This window comes from Oryctolagus cuniculus, chromosome 15 (assembly GCF_964237555.1).
Source record: "Oryctolagus cuniculus chromosome 15, mOryCun1.1, whole genome shotgun sequence".
In the NCBI taxonomy this organism is placed as follows: domain Eukaryota; kingdom Metazoa; phylum Chordata; class Mammalia; order Lagomorpha; family Leporidae; genus Oryctolagus; species Oryctolagus cuniculus.
In genome coordinates, this window is record NC_091446.1 from 30,255,567 (window position 1) to 30,278,161 (window position 22,595).

A 22,595-nucleotide genomic window follows, 5' to 3' on the forward strand; every position below is an offset into this window, starting at 1 on the left:
CATTCAGTAAACATTTGTTGGGAGGCTTCACTCAACAAGGCCCTGTCACCTGCCCTTGACTGAAGAACCACCCTATCCTGGGAAGGTGTTTCCTCTTCCAAGTGCAGCCCATCGAGGGAAAAGGGAGGTGGCACTGAATGTGATCCCTGCCTGGCCAGTGTTCCAACCAAGGAACCTGCAGGTGATGGGGAGGGGGTCATATACACTCATGTTATATTCTTGTCTTGTGGAATAAATCAACAACTGAGAAATTTAATGGAAGGATGGATGGTTTGGAACATACTCAGGAAGACTGACTTACATTTTGACTTGTCCTGGCCGAGATTTCCTAGAGGATTCTATTAATTCTATGATAGCGGATATGTGAATACCACGGTAAGCCCAAATTACTTCAGGAGTTCCTAAACCAATAGCTCTCAATCATGGATGACTCCTGCATCTAATCTGTCTCCCCCGGGTCATACCAGAATGCAAATGAATACATCCAGGGTTTTCAGGAAAAAACAAAGTCCTCACCAGCTAACATTTTTTTGCAGCTTACCCAAAACAGATTCTCCATTGTTCAATCCTCCAATCTCCTCTTAAGGACTCAGCCTCTGATTCTACAGGACCCTATGCCAAACTCCTTCATAGGCCTGTGCAACCTCCCACATACAACTTATGGTGAGTTGACAGTTTCCTTTTTCATGCAAAAGAAATCAGTAAAGTATGACTGCTGCCGAGGTAGTTCACAGGAAGCCCTCTGCAGTCTCTTTTCCAGAAGGCTAATTATAATTACATTATAATGTGCAAAAAGACTGCAATCATTACAAAATTTCCCCAACCAAAACCGTGTCCTCTTTTAGGTTCTGTTAGAGAGCAGAGTCCACTGAAGTTGTCTCCAAAGATATAATGCCCACCATTTCTGCCTCAGAGGAAGGTGACAGATGGGGACCAGTTACGTGCCCGCTTTTGAAGCAGCCACTGTGTCCCCAGAACCTGGCTGTGAGCTTGATTTACCCTTCCTGTGTCGACCCTATAACCAAACAAGAGCCCAGATATGCTCAGATATGTTTTTAAAATGCTCTCTTCTACCCCAGCAGAAAACTAAAAAGTATGATGATGATAACTGAATATAATTTAGAATTATCTGGTCTCTTGCCTCTGTTCCTGAAACCTCCATCTCAGATGCATTAAAAATCAATGATTTAGGGCCTGGCATTGTGGCATAGCAAGTAAAGCTGCCATCTGAGATGCGGTATCCCTTATGGGCACAGGTTCAAGTCCCAGCTGCTCCAGTTCCAATCCAGCTCTATACTAACACGCCTGGGAAAGCAGCTGAAGATAGCCCATGAGCTTGTACCCCTGCACCTATGTGGGAGACTTGGAAGAAGCTCCTAGATCCTGGCTTCGGCCATCTTCTGCTGCTTTTTCAGGCACATTAGCAGGGAGCTGGATCAGAAGTGGAGTTGCCAGCACTCGAACCAGTGCTCATATGGGATGCCAGCACTGCAGATGGCGACTTTACCCAGTACGCCATAGTATCAAAGATGGAAATTTCATTCAATAATGATTCTTAAGTATCAAAGATGGAAGTTTCAATAATGGAGGCAGAGATCAAGCAAACAGTTATCCTACTATCCCTTTTATTCACTATCATAGGCAGTGAGAATGCTTTTACTTATATTTTCCCTCTGCAGAATAATCCTTTTCACCCAGATTCTACTGTCCTCACTTACACCAATCTTCACCATCTCCCTGGCTTATTTTTGCAACCTGACCCAGTTCTCACTTTTTCTGAGATTCTCTACCCTCATTCACCCAGGCTGAGCTGGTGCCTCTTTTCTCTGTCATTCCCGTGTAGTCTCAGAACACTTCTGTACACACTGTTTCTTGGTTTTACCATGTTCTATCATAACCCTTCGTTTCCTTGGCTGTCTCCTCTACTAGATGGGGAGTTACTTGAAAAGCCAGCACTGTTCCTTCCTATATCCTCAGGATCCATGAAAATTCACAACATTTACTCAAGAAACATTTGTATGCTGAGTGGACAAAAGAACTAGAACTGCAGTGTTGTTGAGGGGGACATGAGGGTTCCTCCTGTCAGCAGGAGTTGTAGTATTTAAACACACCACCTTGCAACCTTTGCAATACTTACACCAGCAAACCTGTTCACAATCCGGCCTATGGGTGTTGTGTCAAAAAAACTCATGGGTGCTCGAAGGATATTGTTCAGCAGTTGCTTATGCAAGATATTTGATGCATGGGCACAACCACTGGCACTCCAGAAACTTGCTACAAGCACAGTTAGCCCTAGAAATGGAACAAGTTTTGTCAGCACCATGCACAGGGGTCCCTGAGAATTTGTGCCCAGGACATGAGGGCAAATGTTTTCTTGAGTTCAAAAAAAGGACAGGGTCCAGACAGATTCTGTTGTAGCTGTCAGACATACCTTGTGCTAAACCCAGAACTCCGAAGATCCCAATTCTCAAGTCTCTCTGAGAGGCTGGATAGTTGGTGCCATTGTAGGTGTTAGAATCACTGGTCCAAGCACTGAGCCAAAGGTTGGAGCCAATAAAAGCCACAGAATTCAAAACATAGGCAAAGATGATGCCTACTATAGAACACCATCCTATTGCTTGTAGGTATTTCAAGTAGATGGAGAATTTCACCTGCAAAGTACCCAACTCAATATTAGTAGAACTCCCTGATGCATTGTGTGGAGAAATTACCTACAACACCATTCATACAGAGGAGTGGGGTCCCTTAGAAAAGCAGGTAGCAGAGTGTGGTAGTCTGTGCTCAGGATTTCTGCACTGGGCCAGAATAATATGAAGATACTTTAAAATGTTTAAGAAAAATGGAATTAAAGATCAGTTTGTCTTGGTGAAAAAAAAATTTTTAGGGGCCGGTGCCGTGGCTCACTTGGTTAACCCTCTGCCTGTGGTGCCAGCATCCCATATGGGGTTCTAGTCCCAGTTGCTCCTCTTCCAATCTAGCTCTCTGCTGTAGCCCGGGAAGGCAGTGGAGGATGGCCCAAGTGATTGAGCCCCTGCACCCACATGGGAGACCAGGAAGAACTACCTGGCTCCTGGCTTCAGATCGGCACAGCACCAGCTGTAGCAGCCATTTGGGGGGTGAACCAACAGAAGGAAGACCTTTCTTTCTGTCTCTCTCTCTCACTGTCTAACTCTATCTGTCAAATAAAAAAAAAATTTAAAGATTTATTTATTTATTTGAAAGTCAGAGTTACAGAGACAGACAGAGAGAGGGAGATTTTCCATCTGCTGGTTCACTTCCCAAGTGGCTGTGATAGCTAGGGCTGAGCCAGGTTGAAGCTAGGAGCCAGGAGCTTCACCCAGGTCTCCCACATGGGTAGCAAGGGTCCAACTTTTGGGCCATCTTCTGCTGCTTTTCCCAGGCCATTAGTAGAGAGCGGGATCAGAAACAGAGCAGCTAAGGACACAAATCAGTGCCCATGTGGGATGCTGGCATTGCAGGCAGCAGCTTTACCCACTATGCATGCACAGTTTTTTTTATAATATGCATTTTCCATGAGTTTTGGAAGACCCCTTGTAGATAAATGCTGAAATACATAACAGGGTGATTAGTCATTGGACTAATTTTTTTAAAAAAGAAATATTTATTTGAAAGGTGGAGTTACAGAGGTAGAGGTGGGGTGGGGAGGTTCCATCTGTGGTTCACTCCCTCACTCCCCAAATGGCTGCAATGGCTGGAGCTGGGCTAATTCAAAGCCAGGAGCCTGGAGCTTCTTCCAGTTCTCCCACATGGGTGCAGGGGCCCAAGGACCTGGGCCATCTTCTAGTGCTTTCCCAGGCCATAGAAGAGAGCTAGATTGGAAGTGTAGCAGCCAGGACTCAAACCAGCACCCATATCGGATGCTGGCACAGCAGGTGGCGGCTTTACCCGCTATGCTACAGCAATGACCCCTAGTCATTGGGTTATTAATGATATTCTAGAGACAATTAAGAGGGGAAGATAGAAAAACAATGGGACAGGGACTGGCCCTGTGGCATAGTAGGCTAAGCCTCCTCTTGCAGTACTGGCATCCTATATGGGCACTGGTTCGTGTTTTTCTCTGACTGTAACTCTATCTCTCAAATAAATAGACAAAATATTTTTTAAAAAAGAAAAGAAAAACAATGGGACAGAAAGGGGTTATACTGCAAACTCTGGAATTTGTGATCTGTGATTTGAAGCTTCATTCATTTGAACTGTGTTCTCTGCATGATGTATTAGTGTTCCCCGGCTCCTAGAATTGCATCTCAAAGCAGTTTGATTGATCTCCACACATCAGAATAGAATCAAACACTTATGAAATGAAGGCTGAGGATAGTCGCAGGAAATGGGCTATTCCCCATGGATATAGGAGCTGGTAGAAAGCCCACGGCCTTATCCAACATCTTAATGAATTTGAAGATTTGCAAAGCACATTAGTACGTATTGCTCCTGTAGACATGTGTCCAAGTCTCCTCTAGTTTTAAAATTTCCAGGTTCTAAGCCTTACATAACCTCAGATTGTGCTTTTTTGTGGTGTGCTGTTCACCTTTCCAGTTTCCATGAACTCCTTCTTAATTAGTTTTTGTCCTTTCACCACTTCTTCCTCCTTTGGGGTTTTCCCATTCTGTGCTTTCAAGGAGTTTTTCAGGGATTTCAGACGTCTGCCACTGGACCTAGAGCTGAGAGATGGAGGTGGGAAAGATTTCTTGAGCATGTAGATGCTTCCTTTTTTGCAAGCAGATGGCTGTAGGACACCAATACAATAGCAATGCTTTCCCTTCCCCCATACAAGGAAACCAAGGAAGAGCCAGGAGTGTCCATGGTGTCTACTCGTCCAGAAAAACCCCTGAGAAAAAGAGAAAGGGCAAGTGGAAATATAGAAGTGACGAGGGCTGCTAGCTGATTAAATGACCAACCTGCGGCTAAGCGTTCGATGAAGGCTGTTCTCCCTCTTCAAGGTCAAGGAAATCGAATCTTCAGGGAATTCCTCTATACTAGATATCAGCCCAGAGTCATCGTCATCATCTTCTTCACTGCCGTCATTGACTAGGGAGACACACCGAGGGTTAGGGAAACAGCAAAGAGCTTTCATGGTCCTGTGAACAGACTCTCATTGTACCATGAATAAGGGAGTAATGGGTTATTATCCCACTGGAAGAGAGAATGGTCAAAAAAGAGAAATAAACTGAAAACTGCTAGGTTCCTCTGGAACAGAAAAGAACTTCTAAGATAACAGTATGGGCTGGTGCTGTGGTATAGTGGGAAAGCCGCTGTTGGTCCAAGTGCTTGTGCCCCTGCACCCACATGGAGATCCAGAGGAAGCTCCTGGCTCCTGGCTTCAGTATGGCCCATCTATGGGTGTTGCAGCCATTTGGCGAGTGAACCAGTGGATGGAAGGTTTCTCTCTCTGTCTCTTTGTAACTGCCTCTCAAATAATAAGAAATAAATCTTTAAAAGATTTTTAAATAGATAATAGTAGAAAAATAGAAGATTCACCATTCCCAGAACTGACTAAAGAGATGAGTATAAACTGAAAATGCCCACCTTGAAGCTGCAAACATTTGACAAATTTTTATTCATTTAAACCACTTGAAAGTGTATCACGAAAATAAAATAAAAATGTAAAATGTAGCACAGGTAGCAGTGGGAATAGTAGAACAAGGATCTCCAGAAATTTGTTCTTCCATAAAAGCAATGAATATACTGGCAAAAATGGTCAAAACTGAATTTTTTTGAACTCTCAAATTAATCAAAGGGTTGCAAAAATCCAAGGAACATTTATTTTTATTTATTTATTTATTTTTTGACAGGCAGAGTGGACAGTGAGAGAGAGAGATAGAGAGAAAGGTCTTCCTTTGCCGTTGATTCACCCTCCAATGGCCGCCCCGGCCGGCGCGCTGCGGCCGGCGCACCGCGCTGATCCAATGGCAGGAGCCAGGAGCCAGGTGCTTTTCCTGGTCTCTCATGGGGTGCAGGGCCCAAGCACCTGGGCCGTCCTCCACTGCACTCCCTGGCCACAGCAGAGAGCTGGCCTGGAAGAGGGGCAACGGGGACAGAATCCGGCGCCCCGACCGGGACTAGAACCTGGTGTGCCGGCGCCGCTAGGCGGAGGATTAGCCTAGTGAGCCGCGGTGCGGGCCGGAACATTTATTTTTTAAAAAATGGCTGAATATTGGTAAAAACAACAGGACCTGTGGCAGTCTATCTTGCTCACTTTCAATCCCCCTCGCCTCAGCTTCTGTAGCCTAGGAAACCAACAGCAGTGAAAACCAGCAGCCTAGCAGTCACAGAAGGGGCAGAGTGGGTTCAGAACTCTCCCCCAAAACTCTATTCCTGAAGAACTGCCATTATCTCATCTGTCTGGAATTCTCTAAAAAATCCCCATTCGCAGGGTTTATGTTTAGTTGATCTAACTTGGAGCTAGCTTAACCAATCAGTAACAATTATGTAAGGTGGTGATAAAAGTTGGGGAAAATAAGAAGCTGACCTAAAATTTAAAAGGAAAAGTTGGGGAATAAGATGTCCAAGGGGTCTCTGATCTCTGATGTGTTCCTGGCAATCTAGAATACAAAATCCATGTTTAGGTCTGTGTATGCTCCCCAGAAAGACCCAAGAAGATCCTAATCTCTCACTGCTGGTTGACCGTCTGCCTTCCTGCAAGCAGGAAACGAAGGTTGAGGCAGAGGTAGGAATTGCTGAAGTGTTGAAGATATGCCCCAACACACACACACACACACACACACAGCCTCTCAGCCTCTGAGAGACTTACTGCTTCTAGGCACTTAAGAAAATTTTGTGTCCAATCATTAGCTGATCACTAAGCCAACCAAGCAGACTTCAGTGGCAACACACAAGGAAGAATTCAGGCTTAATAGAATTAATTCAGGAAACTAAACAAAAACAGGAGGAACAAAAACAATAAGCAGAAACAACAAAGATTGCTAGAAAACCATCAGATGTCAGAAGAGAGGCTTCAACAGATCCTCCCCCCCCCCACCTCCAGTCACATTAACAAGGAATAAATATTGGTGACATCTTGATCTTGTACTTATAGCATCTAAAAGCACAAGACAATAAATCTGATGTTTAAGCCACCCAGTTTGGGTATTCCGTGACAGCAACTAATCAGAAACTAAGATACAGAGCCAATATCAACACAGCTAACCTTGCCTTCCTGCCCCTCTTTCATTCCACCAAGGCTCAAATCCCATAACCAACACAAAGTAGGCTAATTCTCAGTAAATTCTGCTTGTAAATGACTTCTCAATGTTCACCAGAACAAGAGCCTAATGGGCTGTTTTGCAAACTGTCTTTTATACATAAAAGATAGGATTCTTCAGATACGGCCATCCACCCACAAGAGTTCATAACAGAATTGAGGAACTCAGATCCAGGCCAATCAGGAAAAAGCATTCAGGATTAGCATAATTGCCCAGGTCCCGGTGATATGGCTGACTGAGCAACAACTCCTTAGACACTGTCCTTTGCTGGGGGAACTTAAATTCTTACTCCTGAAAGGTGCTTTTTGCTTTCTCCAGGCCTTTACATTAGCACATATAAAGGTAGATGGAAAGCCGCTAATTCCTGATACCCCCCCGCCTCACTTTCCTGGCCTGGCTCTTGATCCCTGTCACCCACATTATTCTGTCATTGTTCCTACCCTGTCCTTTCAATGCTTACAGACTTCCTGGTTTAGACTTTCCTTTCAGACTCTTGTGCTCCCCAGAGTGATAGATCTTAACCTCACAGTCAGGTTTTGCTCCCACTTACGGGTACTATCAATAGCCACTTCCTTATCTGTCTGGTTCCTGTAATGTCCCCACACCCTCCAGGTCTTGCATTCTCAGTGCTGACCTCCTGTTGGTAACTGCTACCTGAAGCGCAGAACCAGACCACACACAGGACTACTGTTGGCAGGGCCTGAAGAAGGGTCACAGGAATTGGAGCTGTTGTTGACTTTAAGTTATTAGTGATCCCGACTGTGATACCAGGGGCTATTCTGATGATCTACTGTGAGATGATGCTATGGCCATCATTTTTGCTGGTTCAAGTGTCTAGTGCTTTTTGGTATATTAATCATGATCACTTTATTAGGCTTTATCAAGAATTCAGCAGTATACTTTTAGTGCAAGCTCATGAAGCTGTCCCAGAACTGATTTTAGTAGATTTTGATGTGGTTGAGGTGGGAGGTATAACTGAGTACATGGGAGCATGGTGTCCTTAAAAGAAGGTCCCTTGTGCCACTGATGTTCCTCTGACAAGGGTTACCCACCCAAACCTTTATTTGTATCCTTCTGAGTGCCCCTTCATAGCACATCAGAGACCTGATGAGCAGGACAAGCTACAGGTTGGCCCACGCATGGAATTTCAATTTCTGTGTTTCTTTATAAAGACATAGAACACAGAAAGAACGGAGTTTGAATCTCTGGGTAATTCACTAGCAAATCTAGTTCAAGGGTTAGAGACTGGCTTACAATTCCCACAGGTGCTCTAAGTTCATCTTGTCCTAACCCTCTTCATGTACCTGTGACCTCCCCTTCAGAATCCGTATGCTTTACAAACATCTTCAGATTCTTAGCAAATACTCCCTTCTTGGCCAGCAGGGAGCTGTAGGATCCTTTCTCCAAGATGGTGCCATTTTCCACAACCACAATCTCATCCACTTGGGGAAGAAAGTGAAGGCTATGTGTCACCAACAGTCGAGTCTGTAAAAATAATGTTAAATTGTGCTGACCATCCTGTGTCCACCATCTTCCCTGGCTTACTCTAAACAGGGAAAAATGAACATGCCAATTCAGTCTGGGACTATGCTTCAAAAAGTGGTCCTGATCTGTTGGCTTATTTTATTTCTTCTTTCCTTCCCCACACTTCATCATAAAACTTGTGTAAAATAAGACTCCTATCATCGTGAATGTGTTCAGAGTTATCTGCCTGTACTGACAATGAGGTTTGCTCCATACACATTCTCCTTCATATTCCTAGGCAGACAAAGGTTGTGCTTAGGAAAGTCATGTGAGATCAGAGCCTGTCACTATAATGGATTCATATAAAATTAACTTGGTAATTGCCTTTCACTTACCAGCCTTTGCTTACCAACTAACCAACTGAACTAAAAAGAACTGTCCAGATTATTTGAGCATGTTAGAGACGTTGTGAGGGAAAACATTTTATTTTTAGTGCCACGCCTCCCTGGTATTAGAGATTTGGCATCCTTTATATTCCTGTCTATTGCCTACTGAGACAGGAACACCACTCAAAGACAAACACTCACGTGTCAGTTAAAAGGCTCAGTCAAGGGGATATGAGGTTGAGATGGGCTTCTGGAGAGATACCCTAAGTCCACTGCCTGTTCTCTGCTCTCTACTTCATCACTGCATAGAGACCAGATCTCTCTTACCAGGAATATCCAAGAGATTCTCATTCCTTTAGTCTCAGCTCAAAGCCAGCTCTTCTGGTGCCTTTCCTGATATTCCTTCAATATTTCTGTTGTAGGTTGTATAGTCTACCACTAAAACAACACTTATACTATAATATTAGTATTATTTCTTTTCTGTAGGCTTTCTCATTAGATCGTGAGCTATATGAAGCAAAGACCAGATCTTTCCATCTAGGCATACCCAGTCTTTGTAACGCATGTGGTACTGGGTAGGTACTGCATAGGTATGAATGAATGAAACCAAGAAGGCCTAAAGGACAGAAGCCAGGCTCAGGAATTGGAAAGATAATGAGAAATACAAGAGAGAAGCAAAGGGCTCAATGGGACAGCAGCCCAGTTGTCACCAACCCTGCTATCCTCTGACTAGCAGGATTCAAAAAGTCTTGAAGGGAACAGGCCAAATACAATTTTAGTCTCATTGCCCAGTGCCAAGTGAAGTACACTGTTATCAAGAGCAGGCCTTTGTCACTCCCTACCTCTGATTCAGCTTGCTGTGTCTGGACAAATGTATCAATTTACCCATGGTAGAGAAAGCCCAGTCTTCACCTACAATCAGTTCTTGTGACTTACTCTGGCTACTTTATCTGTACTATCTTACAAGGCCATTACATGAATCCAATGAGAACATGTGGTTAAAAGGCTTAGTAAAAGGTGAAGGCACAGTGAGTACTCAGTGCACGTTGGGCATTATTTCTGGTTAGGGTGAATAATCTTTTCCAGGCAAAGGCTTCTCACAGTAAGCAAGAATTCCACGGAGAGCTCCTCCTAGAGCACAGTTTCAGGACTTGCAGAATGCCCTGTGTCCCACCAGCAAGGTAAACTGCTTGGGCCTCAGGAGTGTTTCTGACACCAATGAATTGTCCTGTTTCAGCTGAGTGTTCAACAACTTAACTCAATTATGACACCAACTACCTAGAGTTAGTACAGACAGGGCTCGGTTTCATAAGACTTCAGCCACTTCAGATACCAGTAGCAAAACTGAAAGTTTCCATAGACCCCTCTTCAGGTTCCATAATATACTAGAAAGGCTCACAGATCATAGGAAAATACTTTACTTACATTTACCAGTGTATTATAAACGATAAAACTCAGGAGCAGCCAAACGAAAGAGATGCACAGGGCAAGGTGTGGTTGAGTGTGGAGTTTTCGTGCCCTCTCTTGTCTGCCCTTCCCTCTCCTGCACCCCACTTCAACACCACACCTTGATGCACTCTCCAGCTCCACATCTCATTGTCTTAGAATTGTGATAACACAATCTCATCCCCCAAACCCCCACCCCTTTCCTCCTGGAGGTCAGTAAATAAGGCTGAAAATTCCAACCCTCTAATCCTTAGTCTTTCTGGTGATCAGTCCCATACTGAGGCTATTTGGGGCCCTACCCTAAGTCATCTCAATAGCACAAACTCAGTGATGAAAAGGGGCTCATGATGAATAACAGAAGATACTCCAATCAGGAAATTCCAAGGGTCTTATGAGATCTGTGCGGGAATGAGGGGAGGGTGACAATGGCCAAATATGTTTATTACCCTAATCACAGTTCCCAAAGGACTTTTTATCATAAATAATCATCCTAAAAGACTCACTCTCAGAGCCACAGGATAAGGCTCCAATAACCTAGCCCTGGCATAAGCCATGACCTCATTTTGGGAGCCTTTATAGGATGGTCTACAAGATGATCGACCAGTCTGACACTGCATCTCCTCAGGAGTCCAGAGGGCAGGTAAACAGGAAATCTGCTTCAGGACCACAGCTGTCCTTGGAGATGTATGGAATCCCCTGCATCTCCCAACCCCACACGCATCCCACTCACCCTTATACCTTCATCACTTGGAGTGACTTCTCACCTTGCCATTCAATAGGCCATTGGGTCCCAAGACCTTATTGAAAATATGTTTTCCCACATGAGCATCCACGGCTGACAAGGGGTCATCTAGAATATAGATGTCTGAGTTTTGATAGGAAGCTCTGGCCAGGCTGATGCGCTGCTTCTGACCACCACTGAGATTTATACCCTGAAGAAGACAATAATTTCTATGAAGCACAACTCCTTAGCCACATCTTCATTTTTATCCCAGTTTCTTGCTCCCACAGAGATAAGAGGGTTCAAAACAGAGGCATCCTTAATAGTGTACAAGTGAGAGCATGATTTATTTAAGGAGAGAGAGAAAGAAACTGAATACACATTTGCACATAGGTGTGGGTCACCCACATGGAAAGATACCTATTGTGAATAGGCCAGAACGTTTCCCATGAGGGGAAAGCGGGGGAGAGGGAGGTCTGAGAAGGATCCCCAAGCATGGTCATGAGTGAGAGAAGGGCCCCTCCTACATTATCAGTCTCTTCTATAAAGTAGAGAGTAGTTCCCTAATTGAATATACAAATGGGGTGGGGTTTAGCATGCCTAATGCTTTTTGGAATTTTTATGGCTCCTTTACATGGAGTTTAAATTCTATATGGCTATCGTGAAATGTCCTCCTTCCTGGTCCTGGATGAAGCACTGATGTATCATAAGTTGGGCATATCAAACTGACAACTGAAGGGATAAAATTACAATGTTGGGCTGGCAGAAATTCCAACTAATCTACCTCTTCTAACTCCTTGCCTGGTTCTCCATATCATTGGGTCCCCTACCAACTGTGTGGAAGACCTGGATGGAATTTTGGGCTTCTGGCTTTGGCCAGGCTCAGCCCTGGCTGTTGTGGGAATTTGGGGAATGAAGCAGCAGATGAAAGATTCTCTCTCTCTCTCTCTCTCTCTCTCTCTCTCTCTTCTCCTTTGTTCCTCTGTCTCTCTTCCTTTTAAATAAACAAATGAATCTTTTTAAAAAAATTATTTATTTGAGAGAGGGGCAGAGACAGAGAGAGCACCTCTGCTCTTTCCCAAATCCCCATAAAAGCTGTGGCTGGGCCAGGCAGCATGGAACTCAATATGAGTCTCCCACGTTGGTGGCAGGAACCCACTACTTGAACCATCATTTGCTGCTTCCTAAGGGGCACATTAGCAGGAAGCTGGAATCAGGAGGGGAGACAGGTGGTCCTGTATGGGATGCAGGCATCCCAACTGACATTTTAACCTCTAGACCGGCTGCCCTGCACTGAGCAGCTGTTTTATCTATTTTGTTCATGAATGTAATTCCAGCAGTAAAAATAGTATCTGGTAGGTATTCAATAAATATATGGCAAATCAATGGACATAAATCACACTAGAGCAATACCTTTACTGGTTTCCTAACATTTCTCTCCAAAAGATTGCTATATTTATTTTTTTTGTAATGGAGAGGGAGGGTGAAAACATCCTAAATATGAGATAATCAGAAATTTATAAATAAATTATATCTATATAATAGATACAGTACAGTTATTTTTAAGAAGGGCATTCATAACATGAGAAAATAATTCACAGTAAGTTTCTAAAGTGTCTGAAGTAGATTACTAGAACCCTCTTCTGGCCTCACTGACATGCACAAGTAGATAGAATCAGGAAATGGGGTTCTTTGCCCACCTTTTCCCTGTCACCTGTGAGGTCAAGCATTGGACTAATCACCATGAACTTAGGCTTTAGGTCCTTTGCCTCATGATCTTTGATTCAGATTACACGATTCCTGTATTTGCTTCTGGATACAACGCCTAAACATTCTGACTTATTGGCATTGAATGTTGTGGTCAGTCAGCACAGGCATGTGTTTCCTGGTGTTTGCTCCAAACATGATTATCAAAATTAATTCATTATGCTATTCCTGTGTGCTGCTTCACCATTATCCTCATTTCCCCCCCTCAATATTTCTTCACCCTTCAAGCTCTCTTTTTGTCCCATGTACCTTCTCTCCAATCTCGGCCAGGTCTCCTCCAGGCAATATTTCCAAGTCTGGGAGGAGTGCACATGCCTCCAGAACTCGCTGGTACCTTCTTTCATCAAACTCTGCTCCAAACAGGATGTTGTCCTTTATGGTGCCATTCTGAATCCAGGACTGCTGTGGGACATATGCAGTGGTGCCCTGGAAAGGAAGGGATAAGGCCATATGACCGTTGTACCTTCAGAAATTCCGGGGGGAAGATGGGCTGGCAGAAAGGGGCAGGACAAACGCAGCTTAGATTTGAAGACCTGTGTAGCAGGCTGACTAAGTCTCTGGTATTTATTAATGTGCATGCATTTATTGTACTGACTGAGGAGAAAGAATCAATTTCCTCTTTAACATTTAAAGTCTCCGTTTTTTATTTTTAAATTTAAAAAAGATTTATTTGTTTATTTGAAAGAGTTACAGAGAGAGAAAGAGATCTTCCATCCATCGGTTCACTCAAGTGGCCACAATGGCAGGGGCTGGGCCAGGCCAAGCCAGGAGCAGGAGCTTCCTCCAAGTCTCCAATGTGGTGCAGGGATCCAAACACTGGGGCCATCCTCTGCTGCTTTCCCAGGCACATTAGCAGGGAGCTGGATAGGAAGTGGAGAGCCAAGACTTGAACTGGCGCCCAACTGGGATGCTGATGTCACAGGTGGTAACCTTACCTGCTATGCCACAGCACCAGCCCTACTCTGTTTTTTGTGCTATTCTTTTGTAGCCATGATCCTTGAAAGAATATTGAAAGAAGAATGATACTGATAACATTTTAGGAAGCAAGAACTAAAGCCAAAATGATATACAGAGCAGATCAAATCTAAAGAGATGGAGTTGACAAATGCCTGTGTTTGAGGAAGAACTCAGTTAAGAGTTAGCAATGAAAAGCTTCCCACAAGGCTTAGGAAGCCAGTGAAACCTATAGTCATCGGGCCAGCGCTCTGGTGCAGCAGGTTAAAGCCTCAGCCTCTAGCGCCAGCAACCCATATGGGCACCAGTTCAAGTCCCGGCTGCTCCATTTCTGATCCAGCTCTCTGCTATGGCCTGGGAAAGCAGTAGAGGATGGCCCAATTGCTTGGACCCTTGTACCTGTGTGGGAGACCTGAAAGAAACTCCTGGCTTCAGATTGGCACAGCTCTGGCTGTTGCAGCCATCTGGGAAGTAAACCATCGGATGGAAGTCCTCTCTCTCTCTCTCTGCCTCTCTGTAACTCTGCCTTTCAAATAAATAAATAAATCTTTTAAAAAAATCTATAGTCATCTTTGCTACAGAAAACTTTTTCTTTAAAATGCAAATTAGCTCATTAGAGACTGGCAAATTAGGGAATGATGTCAGTATGTTGAAGAGGAGAAAGGGGGCCGGTGCTGTGGCGCAGCGGGTTAAAGCCCTGGCCTAGGCCGGCGCCATGAATCAATAGGCTAATTCTCCGCCTGTGGCGCCAGCACACCGGGTTCTAGTCCTGGTTGGGGCACTGGATTCTGTCCCTGTTGCTCCTCTTCCAGTCCAGCTCTCTGCTGTGGCCCAGGAGTGCAGTGGAGGATGGCCCAAGTGCTTGGGCCCTGCACCCGCATGGGAGACCAGGAGAAGCACCTGGCTCCTGGCTTCGGATCAGTGCGGGACTGGGCAGAGAATCTACAGGTCACAAATCTACCCAGTATCTCCAAGGCACCTACTAGTGAGCACAGAGTGGCCTACAGGAAAGGGTCAGAAACCTTCTGCACTGGCATTCCCTCTTACCTTGATGGTGATGTGCCCGTGGACATTTTCCATTTCTCCCAGCATCGCTGACATTAAAGAGGATTTCCCAGAACCCACAGTCCCTACCACAGCCACCAATTGGCCTGGCATAATGTCCAGGTTCACACTGGAAAAAAAAAAAAAAAGAGATACCTTTGAAAATGGTGTGCTCCATGAAGTCTGGTATTGGCATATTTTACCCCTAAGTTTAGAAAATTTGACTTGGATCTATCAGCTTCCAAAGCACTTCTTAAAAAAAAATTTTTTTAGCTCTAAAACATGAGAAAAAAATCCCAAATGTATCCAACTCATCCATAATCTAATTGAGACAGATGTGGGTTTTCAATGGAAAAATTCTAGAACAAACTTGTTACCTTTAAGTAAGAAACTAGTGGGAACCTGGTGAGCTAGCTTGTATCACTAGTTCCCTAGTGGGAACCTGGTGACCTAGCTCTGCCACTCCTGAGCTGTGTAAGCCCAGAGGGTTACTTCCTCTTGACTAAGGACCTCCATTTCTAAACTTTTTTTTTTTTTTTTTTTTGACAGGCAGAGTGGACAGTGAGAGAGAGAGACAGAGAGAAAGGTCTTCTTTTGCCGTTGGTTCACCCTCCAATGGCCGCTGCGGCCAGCACGCTGTGGCCGGCGCACTGCATTGATCCGATGGCAGGAGCCAGGTGCTTCTCCTGGTCTCCCATGGGGTGCAGGGCCCAAGCACTTGGGCCATCCTCCACTGCACTCCTGGGCCACAGCAGAGAGCTGGCCTGGAAGAGGAGCAACAGGGACAAAATCCAGTGCCCCGACCAGGACTAGAACCCGGTGTGCCGGCGCCACAAGGTGGAGGATTAGCCTATTGAGCCACGGCGCCAGCCTTAACTGGGTATGAATAGACCAATATTCCCCCACATTAGTTATTCAAACTGAAAGTAGATGCCTTGAGGATTTGACTTTGTCTGGCTGAGCACGTGGGGCCCACATTGAGTGAGATTACCAGGAATTGTGCACGAATCTTATTTAAGTTTCTAGAACAACAGGAACGTGTTCTTAGTCTTTCTGAACCTTCCCCTGAAGCTGAACTTTTCCCAGACTTATAACAGTATACTAGGAGTTGTGTCCAGTATCCTCTCTGCAAAGGAAAACTTTTGGGTTCGTTGTGTTTGGAGCAGAGCTCCTGCCCTGACTCACCCTGGGACTAGCTCTAGGGTTCATGTTAAAGGCTATACAGGAATAGGACAGAAGGGCTGGAAGTCATATATATAGCAAAGACATGATAAGGTGTGCTCGTTGTGAAGAAGGAAAGACATGGCCTGCTTAGGTTCCAGGAGTACTTTGTGTGCTGACCTCAGTGGGTGAGCTGGGTGTGTTGTTATACATAGTGCTCAAGAGACACACTATGTGCAACAGCATGGCAAGGGGCGGGGGAAGGCTTAGGATAGCACATCTGCATGATAGACGAGGTGGCTTACAGAGTAGTGTGAGGGAATGGGTTATTTTTATGTAACACTCCAGATCTGAACTTGAATCTTATAGAGGTAGCTGCCATTGTCCAGTCTGGGGAGACAAGCCAGATTCAATGTTGCTGATTACTATTTTTAAATGAAAGAATGAATTTAAATTGAGTTCAGATCCTTGCCTGTATCCTGTACCACCCCCAGAGACCTGGGGCCTCTTGCTAACCCTGCACTACTTCCATCTACAATTGAGAGAAGAAATATCTTGATGGGTTCTCAGCTGTACATTCACAGCCCCATAATGGGGAAGCAGGACAGCAAAGGTAGTTAAGGGAAAAAGGCTCAGATCTTTGCTCTCAGCTCATCCCTCTAAGGGTTTAGCCTGCACTACTATAACTAAACTCATATACATAGTTTGTTTCCCATGTGTTTTTTTATTTTTTAATTTTAACTTTTATTTAATGAATATAAATTTCAAAAGTACAGCTTATGGATTACAATGCCCCCCCCCATAACTTCCCTCCCACCCGCAATCCTCCCCTTTCCCGCTCCCTCTCCTCTTCCATTCATATCAAGATTCATTTTCAATTCTCTTTATATACAGAAGATCAGTTTAGCATATATTAAGTAAAGATTTCAACAGTTTGCACCCACACAGAAACACAAAGTGAAAAATACTGTTTGAGTACTAGTTATAGCATTAAATCACAATGTACAGCACATTAAGGACAGAGATCTACATGAGGAGTAAGTGCACAGTGACTCCTGTTGTTGACTTAACAAATTGACACTCTTGTTTATGACATCAGTAATCACCCTAGGCTCTTGTCATGAGTTGCCAAGATGTACCCATGTGTTTTATTATTCCCATGTGGGAACAGGACAGGCAAGGAGAATGCTAAAGAACAGCTGGATGGGGGCCAGTGTTATGGCACAGTGGATTAAGCCACTGCTCAAGACACCTACATCCCATATCAGACTTCCAGTCCAAGTCCCAGCTCCTCTGCTTCCAATCCAGCTTCCTGTGAATACCCCTAGGAAGGCTGCAGATGATGGCCCAAGTACCAGGGTTCCTAGCATCCACATGGGAGACCCTGATGGAGTTCCAGGTTGCTGGCTTTGGCCTGGCCTAGCCCTAGCTGTTGTGGGCATTTGGGGGAGTGAATCAGAGGATGGAAGATACCTCTCTCTCTCTCTCTCTCTCTTTCATTCTGCCTTTCAAATAAAAATAAATCCTTTTTCAAAAAGAATAGCAGTATGGAAAGGTAGCAACTCACTTTCGGATTGTGGGTTCCAAATTCCGGTCCCAGGTAAAGGAGGCCTCAGAAAACTGCACAGCTTTGTCTATTGAGAAAAAAGTCCCCCATTTTAGTCCAGTGTAGGTCCTCCTGTCTGCCCTTCCACAGTCCTCTTTGTCTGCTTCCTCCATTAGCTCTTAAGCGTGCCTCTGTTAGGTGGTAGCTAACAGGAGGCAAACAGAAGTTCCCAGGATGAGCCCGAAGTGGCCTGCATATGAAGTCCTTTGATTCAGGAGTAGCAAGCCTGCTGCTCACCAGGATTCTTGAGTCACAGCTGCTCCCAGAGCATTCCCCAGCCCTTCGCAGCCCAGTCCCCTGCTGTGAACTCCACCTCCTATCAGTTCTCCCCTGGCATTCCCTCCTCTCTGTTCTCTCTGGCTATAACTGCTCTCCAATCCTTCGAACCTCCAAAACTCAAGTGGTCTTTCCCTCCAGGCCTCCTTCCCAACCCCATAGCCTTGCCTCCATCCTGATTCCTGCTTTTGTGCTCCTCTGCAAGACTTCCGGCTTATTCTCAGAACAACTGGCCCAGCTTTGCCTAGCAATCTAGCTTAGCAATCTGCTCTAAGTGGAAACATAATTTAAGTAAAAACAGGATGCTTATTAAGCAAGCACAATTCCCTATCCCTCCCTTTTTAATTAGTTTGCTGTTGCTAAGGCCTTGTATTTCAAATTCCGGTGCCAGCACTGTATATAAGCAACTTCCAAACCCATTTACCAAAATTGGGGTCACGTTGAATTGCAGATGTGTCCAAGTCATCCCCGCTCAAGTACTTCTCTAGCCGATCCACGGAAACACTGGCCTGCAGAGGAACACAAAGGATCTGAAGAACTGAGCAGCAAGCATGAGAAGGGAGGGGAGTCCAACTTTGTCATTTGGCACAGTAGGAAAAAGCCACCCCCACCACGGACTAAACCACGCCACAGTCCTGGGAGTTCCCCGCTCTGGAAAGTAAGACACCATTTTTTAGCCTTTCAGAAAACTCAAGGAGTTCTATCTCTGGCTCCAATTCTAGAAACTATCTCCTACTTCTTCTACAATAAAACTCTAACTTCTGCCTGGTTCTGTTAACTGGCCCCTGGCTTGCTATTGTTTTGTTGTTGTTGTTTGTTTGTTTAAGATTTATTTATTTATTTATTTGAAAGGCAGATATACATATACATATATAGAGAGTATATAGAATATATATATATATGTGTGTGTGTGTGTGTATATATATATATATAGAGAGAGAGAGAGAGAGAGAAAAGAGAGAGAGAGAGAGAGTCTTCCATCCACTGGCTCACTCGTCAAATGGCTGCAATGGCCAAGGTTGAGCCAGGCTGGAGCCAGGAGCCAGGAGCCAAGAGCTTCATCCAGGTCTCCCATGCGAGTGCAGAGGCCCAAGCACTTGGGCCATCTGCTGCCTTCCCAGGCACATTATCAGGGAGCTGGATCTGAAGTGGAGCAGCCAGGACTAACCAGTGCCCATACGGGATGACAGCTCTGCAGGCAGCAGCTTAACCTGCTTCACCACTGCGCCAGCCCCATGGCTTGCTCTTGTTCAGCTGAGTCCACGCCTTGATGGTTCATCTAAGTATCCGAGGTGAGCTACAGTGACTCTGTAGAGGGACTGGCCATGGCATCATGGTGACCTTACCCATTTCCACATAGGCAAAGTTAAATTTCAGCTGAACTTAGTGTTGGCAGAGCTTCCTGTAGGGCCCCTGGAGGATGAGAACTTGGGAGGATTTCTGGAAGCTTCTACAGCCCCTACAAGTACATTTCTCCCTTGCTTCCCCCCTTACTCCCCAGATTGCAGGGAGACTGCCATGCGATGGTTTCTCATTGTCACCAAGGCTCCGCCAAAGTACTAGGCTTTCTACCTAGTAACACCTGCTTAGCTGCTGCATGGGTCCACCCCTGAGAAACAGACGCTGCATTATCATCTGACCTCTTTGGGCTCAGTGTTATCCTGTGGGACAGGAATGCAGGGAGCTGACACCTTTGCCAATCTTTCTTTTCCTATCTATGTAATGAGTTATATGTTTTTGTTTTGGTTTTTGTTTTTGTTTTTAAAAAGCATGTTGTTTCTTTACTGGTCAAATTTGTCTTTCCTCATACTCTTCAGGACACAAAGACCTTCTTCTAAATTCCAGTACTTTCTATGGCCAGAAGCCTGCCTGCTTCCAGGAGAAATCAGGTCACCACACTCCACCATGTCATTTAGGCCCCCATCAGCCTGTTGGGGCCTGGTTCGTGGCCTATCTCAGTGACTGTGCTCAGTTTCAGTTTTCAGAACCCAGATACCCCCTCTGGCCCATTCAAGATTCATTTTCTGACAGCTTGGAGCTCCCACATTGCATTTGGTGTTAGCACCACATGGGTTCATACAAACAGAGGGTCTTTCCTCTCTGTGCCAAATTTGCCTAATGCTGTATCAATATCTCAAAAGCCTTGGGCAAATATGGAGTAAACAGAGCTGGGAAATGTTCCCAGCACCGTGGCCAATCATAATCATCTCATTAGATGCTTTTACGAGATTGTCACCCTAAAAGGCAGATAAAATTTGTATGATTTTTCTCATTTTATAGTCAGATTAACTGGTGCTCAGGGAGCTCGTGAGTTTTCTAAGTTCAAACCATTGATCTCCAGGGACCAGACGGATCTGTCTAATTGTAAGTTCCCCAGCAGAAGTCAGATGTGGGATGTGGCAGACCAGTCATTCTGGACTCTAAGGCTGTTAACTACAGATGTGCAGTCAGTAGTGAGAGTCCCTGCCTACCTGGAGCATGGCGGAGATCACATTGGGAAGCATGCTCATGGGAAAGCGCAGAATATTGAAGAGGGTGATGGAGGTGAAGGCCTTTTCTGCATCCAAAATATTGTTGCTGTCCACCAGGACATAAACAGAAAATGTGGTCACAGACACCTGGAGAGAGCAAGATCACGAGCGATTTATTCCTAAAAGTGCCAAGCCAGCTTGTGCTATGTTTCAGGAATAGAGTAGATCACAGTGGAAGAGGCTTAGGGGTTATTCCAAGATTATTCCAACCTCCTCATGTTACAGACGGGAAAACTGAGCGCAGGAGAGGAGGACACACCCTGCACAAAGGCAATTGATGGATTTTTAGCGTTACTCCTATATCAGCGTTACTTCATTATAGCCCCACATCACCTTCCCCGGGAAGACCAGAAGCCTCCTGGGTATATCAGTCTTGGATACCACATTCATGCTGAACATTCTGAACATTTGCTCTGGGCTACCCAGCAACCCAACAGTACACAAGGGTGAAGCTACAGTTCAGGGGCACAAGGTAGGCCTAACAGTATGGGGGCTAGAGGAGGTGGGATAAGTTCCCAGGATCTTGAGATCAGGCCTACAGGTGGTGGGAAGTGTATGAAGAACAGAACCTCATCTTCAAGAAGCTGACCCAGGCCCCAAACCTACGAGTCACTGGCTCCTCTGCTACTCACCAGCACTGGAGTTAAATACAAGAGGAACATGACCACAGATTGCATGTAAGCAAAAGTCCGCAGGTTCTTGAGTTCTTTCTTCCGAAGGTTGTGGACTTGGTCTTTGAATGAAGGCTCCCAGGCAAAATATTTCAGGATCTATTAGATTAGAAAAGAGGACAGTTCATATTGTTGCCCCCAAAAGGTCACCAGGAGCATCTGACCCACCCCTATGTTTTAAAATATACTTCCCAAAATTGAAGGGAAAGATAAAAATCCAGATTATAAAGCATGACTACAGAAAAGTAGCTTGTATTTGCTGACAGTCTATTACAAAGCATTTTACACATATTATTTCACTTAATCCTGTAACAACCTTAGTTTGCCCAATTGTCCCAGTTTGCCTGGGACTAAAGGCCTTTCAGGACACAGGACTTGCCTAGGACACAGGCCTTTCAGTGCTAAAACATGGGAAATTCTGGGAAAACTGAGGTGAGCTACTGCCTCCATTTAAACAATAAGGAAACAAGCCGAGATTGGCCAAATAACTTGCCTAGAATCACTAAACCAACAAGTGACAGAGCTGAGACCACAAATCAAGTATGTTTTCATTTTGCCACATTGGCAGAAAGACAACAGAGCTGTGTGGAGCAATATCAAAGAGTTAAAAAGGGACCTTTGTTTATTTTCAAGAAGTTCAGAATAATGTTAAGATGCTTTCAGTCAAAACTTACTAGACACCTTTATTATTTACAATACATTATTCTGAAAGCTGGTAAATAGAGGGAAAGGAACAAGCATTCATTCATCCTGCCTACCTTGTACAGACTTCACCCAACAGTAACCAGCTAGTTACTCTCCAGCAGGAACTCTCACTACTGACTGCACATAAGAGAATTCTTATAGGATTCCAGTTAATAAATGCCAAAGGAATAAAAAATTATAATAGTACTCTTTAAAAAAAGAACTCAACCCTAGCCGGCGCCGCGGCTCACTAGGCTAATCCTCTGCCTGCAGCACCGGCACTCTGGGTTCTAGTCCCGGTTGGGGCGCCGGATTCTGTCCCGGTTGCCCCTCTTCCAGGCCAGCTCTCTGCTGTGGCCAGGGAGTGCAGTGGAGGATGGCCCAGGTGGTTGGGCCCTGCACCCCATGGGAGACCAGGAGAAGCACCTGGCTCCTGGCTCCTGATATCGGATCAGCGCGGTGCGCCAGCCACAGCGCGCCGGCCGCGGCGGCCATTGGAGGGTGAACCAATGGCAAAGGAAGACCTTTCTCTCTGTCTGTCTCTCTCTCTCTCACTGTCCACTCTGCCTGTCAAAAAAAAAAAAAAAAAAAAAAAAAAAACTCAACCCTATGCAACTCCTAATTAAATAATAAATCTAGGTAATGTTCATAAGATTTTTACCAC

General features: G+C 44.9%; 1 protein-coding gene across 1 annotated transcript in view; it reads right to left on the bottom strand.

Annotated features, from left to right (window-relative positions):
- Positions 1 to 22,595, bottom strand: part of ABCC2 (ATP binding cassette subfamily C member 2) — a 67,803-nt gene that overhangs the window by 16,834 nt on the left and 28,374 nt on the right. Inside the window, exons 12-23 of the mRNA XM_008270326.4 lie at positions 21,209 to 21,346; positions 20,517 to 20,663; positions 18,470 to 18,554; positions 17,731 to 17,797; positions 15,006 to 15,132; positions 13,254 to 13,430; positions 11,281 to 11,448; positions 8,525 to 8,705; positions 4,917 to 5,046; positions 4,547 to 4,679; positions 2,432 to 2,651; positions 2,138 to 2,292 (exon numbers count right to left, since the gene is read on the bottom strand). Coding sequence (XP_008268548.1) covers positions 2,138 to 2,292; positions 2,432 to 2,651; positions 4,547 to 4,679; positions 4,917 to 5,046; positions 8,525 to 8,705; positions 11,281 to 11,448; positions 13,254 to 13,430; positions 15,006 to 15,132; positions 17,731 to 17,797; positions 18,470 to 18,554; positions 20,517 to 20,663; positions 21,209 to 21,346 — 1,728 coding nt within the window. The remainder of the gene's footprint in view (positions 1 to 2,137; positions 2,293 to 2,431; positions 2,652 to 4,546; positions 4,680 to 4,916; positions 5,047 to 8,524; positions 8,706 to 11,280; positions 11,449 to 13,253; positions 13,431 to 15,005; positions 15,133 to 17,730; positions 17,798 to 18,469; positions 18,555 to 20,516; positions 20,664 to 21,208; positions 21,347 to 22,595) is intronic.